Here is a 7,139-nt window from a genome sequence, read left to right as displayed (position 1 = left end):
TATAATATGCACGTGCATGGAAAAGCAAAGAATCGAAAACGTTTGTTTATCCCGCCGCCTAAAGGAATATAATATATTCATTTTTTTGAGTGAGGGAATTGAAACCGCAGCGCAGCATCCCTTTAAGCTACCTGCTCTGTTTATAGTATATATAAGTATATGTGGATGAGAGCGCGAGCTAGCTTGAAAGTCATCGATCAGAAACAATGTCTTCTTCTTCCATTGTTGGAGAAGACTTCACTGCGTTCTACCACGGCTGGCTGATGAATCAGGACGCCATCTTTGAGCAGCTTGAGTCCTTCTTGGCGGCGGCGGCGGCGGCGGATGATGATCGTGAACAATGCGGTGGGTTGGTGGGTCGGGTTTTAGCCCATTACCAGGAATACTACGCGGAGAAGACGAAAGCGGCGGAAGAGGATGTTTTCGTGTTTTTCGCGTCGCCGTGGATGAGCCGGCTGGAGCAGTCGTTCCTCTGGCTCTCCGGCTTCAAGCCGTCAATGCTGTTCTGGGTGGTGGAGAGCTCAATGGAAGGGGCGTTGTCGGAGGAGCAGCGGTGCAAGGTGGGAATGCTGAGGGCGGAGACGGCGAGGGTGGAGAACGCGATTTCTAAGGCCATGGCGTCGGCTCAGGAGACGGTGGCGGCTCCGCCGATTTTGGGGCTGTTGAAGAGAGCGGAGGAGCTGGTTGACGGCGAGGTGTCGGAGCTCGACGCCGTCATGGGAGATTTGAAGCAGTCAATGGGGAGACTGATGGGAAACGCCGACGCGCTTCGCGGCTCCACTGCGTCCAAAATTCTGGAGATTTTGAACCCCAAACAGGCTGTCAAGTTCCTGACGGCGGTGATGAGGTTTCAACGCGAGGCCAGAAGGTGGGGTTTGTACAATGATTCTCAGCGTGAGGCCACGTCAACATTAACGAATAATTTATTTTGAAATGTTACATTATTATGATGTAACGGAATAATCTATGGAAATCGAAGAGTCGATGAAATTGTCGTTTTTGACTCATACAGTCTTAACTATTTTGGTTTATATAATAAAAAAAAACTATTTTTTATTTTAAATATTTGGTTATACGATTACCTATTTTTGTCGTCGTTGTGTCCGCGTCCACCCAAACAACTTCTCCATGTATCAGTGATCAGTCTACTGATTAATTATTTGCTAATAATAATTTAATTACAGGATCAGAATTTTAAGTACATGTACAATTTATTATTATATGGAGTAATAATATGTGTTTCAACCCCAAACTCCTGAAGTGGTGGCTGAATAGATAAACATGATTCTTGTACTTCCTTTATTGCATAGTATATTTTTTAGTGCAATTTACTTATTATATGTAGTCTCAATGTATACTTTCAGATAGTGATTATGAGTATGAGAGATTAATGGACACTCAAACAATAACTGGTATAAGAATCATACTTTATTCACTCGATCACTATTTTCAGAACATAAATTTACAAGGTCAATATCGATTCAATATTTTAGTTTATGGAGCTTAAGGAATAAAGCTTAGTTATGTTATGTTTATTAAGAACCCAAAGCGTGCAACTTCGTGACTGGCCCAGCCCATCATATGAAGCAATATTCAACTCCACAAGACCAAAGTCTAGTAATCCACTTAATTGAATAGTCTATAGTCTATACAACTCCACAGACCAAAGTCCACTAGTCCACTATAATGTGTATGTACCACACTTCAAAAAATTATGGTGAAATTTTGGTGTTACACCACACAAAAAGTCTGTAATTTTTCATATAAAATTTGCTACGTCTCTATGTATTTCCTAAGTCATATTTATATTTTATTTCAGGATTCTTGTTGGATTACCCGTAGTAAAACTAAAAATATCAATTTAAGCATTATTAATTTGAGTCGGTCTATGAACAATCTAAGTTGATTTACCTCTTTATAATATTTTGTCGACCAAGGCTTAATAACTACGTGCATACCAGCAACCTGCTGCTACGTATTGGGATCTTCTTCCACCTGTCATTATTTCAGCTTATTTCTAATGAAGAACCACATATTTTTCAAAAAAAAAAAAAAAAAAAAAAAAAAAAAAAAGAAGAAAAAAACTACGTGCATGTCCAATTGAATTTCTGGTAAGAAAATCTATTACTCTATTATGCTCCCATTTAACTCATTTAAATCGTTTGTTTGAATTTTCTAGTTTTATACCATAAATCGACAAACAACTTGCATAATATTTATACTCTGTATGATGTTGTGTAATTTTTTTTTTTTCTTTTCCCTATGGATAACTAATATTATCCATGGTTTATTATATACTTGTCAAGTTGTCATGCATTTTGCTAAAGAATCATTCCTCTGATTAAGTCACACACTCTATTCAATGTATCATTACTGCATATTTATTATAATTAATAATAAATTTTGTCCTTTTAAAAAAATAAAAGTTGTCACGGCTATATTATTATTATTATTATTAGTATGTGAATTGTAACAAAGGAAGTCACATTAGAAAAATCATATGTGACAAGTTCGATTGAAAATGTGTTGACAAAATTAAATTTATTTAATTTTAATACAATAGTCATACTTCACTCACTATTTAGAGCTAGTTTCACCATATGAATCCACACAAACTTATAAGGACGTTAAAAAAAAAAAAAAAAAAAAAAAAAAAAAAAAAAAAAAAAAAACTTATACTCCAAATTTGTGTGGCATGTTTTATTTGCTTACTAAGTAAGTAGCCCGACGACACCTTATCATTGACGAAAATTATTTAAGAGAAAAAAAAAAAAAAAAAAAACAGATAAGGGTTTGGGTTTTTATATAATGATTTGATGTCAGATAATCCAAGAAAATCCACGTAGCTGGTTCAAAGGGTCAAAGTCGGCGGTTTTGTTTGAAGCTTCCGTGAACAAACTTGGTTTTCTCTTCTAGTCTTCTCAACCACCGGCCGACAGCAGCCATGGGATTTCTTCACATGAAAATTACTGAGGAAAGTGAAAGGAAATGGGAGTATGATCTGCACCGTTCTCAATTTGGGTTTCTTCTAGCCCGTCTTTTCCACACTCCGAAGACCAAGTTTTCTCTACTCGTCAAACTAAACCGTCAGAGATGGCGGCGGGTGAACTTTTCCGGCCAAATCTTTCTCTCCTATCTTTCTTTACCTTATTCTTCTTCGTTGCCAGCTCCGACGAGCTCCAATCGCTTCTAACGTTAAAGGCCTCCTTCCAGAACGCCGGAAACAGCGTGTTCGATAACTGGAATTCTAGTACCCCGCTCTGTACTTTCGCCGGAATTACCTGCAACTCCGATGGTTCAGTCAGAGAGATCGAGCTTTCCGGCCAAGGCCTGTTCGGGTCTATTCCATTTGATTCAATTTGCTCTCTGGGCTCTTTGGAGAAGCTGGCTCTCGGGCACAACTCACTTTCCGGCCGGCTCTCCGACGAACTGAATAAATGCGTTGGTCTAAAGTATTTGGATCTCGGGAACAATTTTTTCTCCGGGTCGATTCCCGACATGTCGGCGCTCAGTGAGTTGACACATCTGTACATGAATCGCAGCGGATTTTCCGGGAAATTTCCGTGGAATTCGCTTGAAAATGTTACGAAGCTGGAGGTTCTTAGCATCGGGGATAATCCGTTCGAGAAGACTCTGTTCCCGGAAGTGATTACGAAGCTTACTCGTTTCAATTGGCTGTATCTATCGAATTGCAGTCTGGAAGGGAAGATTCCAGAAGGGATTGGAAACCTCACGGAGCTGATCGATTTGGAGCTGTCTATGAACTATCTTTCTGGCGAAATTCCCGCCGGAATTTCGAACCTTCGGAAACTATGGCAGCTCGAACTTTACAGCAACGAGCTCACCGGGAAGCTACCTGCTGGGTTTGGGAACCTGACGAACCTGGAATTTCTAGATGCTTCCACGAATGATCTCTACGGTGATCTCACCGAGATCAGGCACTTGACCCAACTGGTAAGTCTGCAACTTCTTGAAAATCATTTTTCCGGCGAGGTACCGGCGGAGTTGGGGGAGTTCAAGAAACTGGTGAACTTGTCTCTCTACACCAACAGCCTCTCTGGCCAGCTCCCTTCAAAGCTGGGCTCGTGGGCAGAGTTTGATTTCATCGACGTCTCGGAAAATTTATTCACCGGACCAATTCCGGCGGAGATGTGCAAGCAGGGGAAGATGAGAGATCTCTTGATACTCCAGAACAACTTCACCGGGGAAATTCCTGATAACTATGTGAACTGCACAACCCTTAGGCGTTTCCGGGTAAGCAAGAATTCCCTTTCCGGCACCGTTCCGTCTGGAATTTGGGCACTGCCAAACGCAGATATCATTGATATTTCAAATAATGGATTTGAAGGTTCCATTACTTCTGATATCGGAAGAGCAAAGTCGTTGAGTCAGTTGCTTCTTCAAAACAACAAATTGTCAGGCGATTTGCCGCCGGAAATTTCAGGGGCTTCTTCTTTAGTTTCAATTGATTTGAGCAACAATAAGTTCTCCGGCGAAATCCCAGCAACAATCGGAGAACTGAATCATCTCGACAGCCTTCATTTACAGAACAACAACTTCATTGGATCAATTCCAGAGGCATTGGGCTCCTGTGTTGAACTTAGCGACATAACCATAGCTAAAAACTCTCTCACCGGTCCAATTCCGGCAACGCTCGGATTTCTCCCGACTCTAACATCATTAAACTTGTCCGATAATCACCTCTCAGGGCAAATTCCGGGGAGTTTATCTTCTCTAAAGCTCAACCTCCTTGATCTTTCAAACAACCAGTTGTCAGGTCCCATCCCAGATTCTCTTTCCATTGCAGCTTATAATGGCAGCTTCGCCGGAAATCATGATCTTTGCAGTAAGAACATCAACAACTTCCGGCGGTGTTCAAAGGAGTTCGATAAGTCCAACGTTTTTCACACAATTCTGCTCTGCTTGATGGCTGCTTGCATCACGATCCTCGTTTCACTGGGATGTTTCATATACTTGAAGAAGAAGAATAGTAACCCGAGTGATGATCATGAACTGTCTTTAAAGAAAGCTTATTGGAACATTAAGTCTTTCCATATATTAAGCTTCGGAGAAGATGAAATTCTCGACGCTATCAAAACAGACAATTTGATCGGCAAAGGAGGCTCCGGGAACGTATACAGAGTCGTGGTCGGTAACGGCACGGAATTGGCGGTGAAACATATATGGAACTCCGACGTTAATGGTCGGAGGAACCCGGCGACAACCACCCCCATTCTCCGGAAACGTGCGGCGAAATCGAAAGAGTTCGACGCGGAAGTCCAAACATTGAGCTCAATACGGCATGTTAACGTTGTTAAACTGTATTGCAGCATTACCAGCGAGGATTCAAGTCTGTTGGTCTATGAATACTTGCCCAATGGAAGCTTATGGGATCGACTGCACACCTGCAAGAAAATGGCGTTGGATTGGGAGACGAGGTATGATATCGCCGTCGGAGCCGCCAAGGGGTTGGAGTATCTCCACCACGGCTGTGACCGCCCGGTGATTCACCGGGATATCAAGTCGAGTAACATTTTATTAGACGAGTTCTTGAAATCAAGAATCGCAGATTTTGGCCTTGCAAAGCTAGTTCAGCCTGATGCCATTCACGATTCAACTCATGTCATTGCTGGAACTCATGGATACATTGCTCCAGGTAAACGTCGAATCCAACTAATTAGTTAGTCTTGTACATTTTTTCTAATATTTTTGAGTAATGAAATAAACCACAATCACTACTTTGAGAATGTCTTACCTTTTGGCCTGGCCAATAAACTGCTTATATGTGAAACTTGTAACTTTATGGTGACTAAGTCAACCGACTAACTTGATCGGAATTACCCCACTTTTTAATTTTTCAACCTTAAACGACCATCGTAACAATATATATTTTTTGTTGATGTACATGAGACTTATGTGGTAATGATTTACGGTTACAGAGTATGGGTACACGAACAAAGTAAATGAGAAGAGCGACGTGTACAGTTTCGGAGTGGTGCTGATGGAACTCGTGTTGGGGAAAAGGCCAACGGAGGCGGAATATGGAGAAAACAACGACATTGTGAGCTGGGTTAGCAGCAAATTGTGTAGCAAAGAGAGTGTGTTAAACCTAGTTGATTCAGAAATCCGACAATCTTACAAAGAAGATGCCATTAAGGTGTTAAGGATTGCAGTCATGTGCACGGCCAGGCTCCCAAGTTTAAGGCCTTCAATGAGGACTGTGGTCAAAATGCTGGAGGATGCGCAGCCGTGCAATTTGTTGGGAGTAGTTGTTTGTAAACAAGAGTGTTAATAATTATTAATAAAACGTGCGACATCAACTTTTGAAATAATAGTTAAATAAACTAAACCCTGTGCAATAGAGTCAGTATCATTCAAAAAAAAAAAAAAAAAAAAACTGAATCCTGTGCAACTATCTTGATGAGAAAAAGTTAATAAAAATTAAACTCGTAACGTTTAAATACAAGAGTCATGCTCCAGTCACTCAATCACACATTTAAAAACAATAAGCCTCTTAACTAGTTACTATATTGTCTTTGAATTATGATAAATAACTTTTTCTTTTCTTTTCTTTTACTTCTTTGCATTCCCCTTCTATTTTATTCTTTCCTAATGATTTCTCCCATCTCTATAGACTTGTCAACATAAGTTTAGCCTAGTGACCCAACTCGTCTAGTCACTTAATGAAATAGGGACGGGCTAATAATTTAGAGGTTGCCCTTCAACCCACCAATAATAATAGATTTTCTATTTAAATTTTATCATTTTGATTTTTAAAAAAATTTTGGTACAATTTTGCTTTGAATGGTTTAGACTTTAGACTTATTATTATTATTATTATTAAAATGAAATTTTATTGATAATGAAAGAAAAGGCAAAGCCCATACAAAAAGGAAGCACAGACATACAAATAAAGCCCATGCAAAATAAGGATAATAGACATATTCCTATTTAATCTTATATAATAGCTAGCAAATTTCACATGAATTGTAACTATATTAGACAATATTTTGTGTGACGAGCTCAACTAAGGATTCATTTATAGACCCTAACCCTAGCATCAACAACAGGAGTTCATACTATTTATCAGTGGTTTCAGGTGAAATTTGTAATCTTTGTATATCTTTATCTCACTTTGG

The 7,139-nt window shown here is 39.8% G+C and overlaps 2 protein-coding genes across 2 annotated transcripts; both read left to right on the top strand.

Moving 5' to 3' along the window:
- The first annotated feature begins 206 nt into the window (after nucleotides 1-206).
- Nucleotides 207-932, top strand: LOC109169796 (protein DOG1-like 4). The gene has a single exon (XM_019318686.1). The coding sequence runs from the start codon at nucleotides 207-209 to the stop codon at nucleotides 930-932; it is 726 nt and encodes a 241-aa protein (XP_019174231.1).
- A 1,913-nt stretch (nucleotides 933-2,845) lies between these two features.
- On the top strand, nucleotides 2,846-6,344 carry LOC109170518 (receptor-like protein kinase HAIKU2). The gene is made up of 2 exons (XM_019319671.1): nucleotides 2,846-5,656; nucleotides 5,940-6,344. The coding sequence occupies exons 1-2, from the start codon at nucleotides 3,094-3,096 to the stop codon at nucleotides 6,290-6,292; spliced, it is 2,916 nt and encodes a 971-aa protein (XP_019175216.1). The 5' UTR covers nucleotides 2,846-3,093; the 3' UTR covers nucleotides 6,293-6,344.
- The last annotated feature ends 795 nt before the right edge of the window (nucleotides 6,345-7,139 follow it).

This window comes from Ipomoea nil, unplaced genomic scaffold (assembly GCF_001879475.1).
Source record: "Ipomoea nil cultivar Tokyo-kokei standard unplaced genomic scaffold, Asagao_1.1 scaffold3321, whole genome shotgun sequence".
NCBI lineage: Eukaryota > Viridiplantae > Streptophyta > Magnoliopsida > Solanales > Convolvulaceae > Ipomoea > Ipomoea nil.
This window is presented reverse-complemented; position numbering and strand designations above follow the sequence as displayed.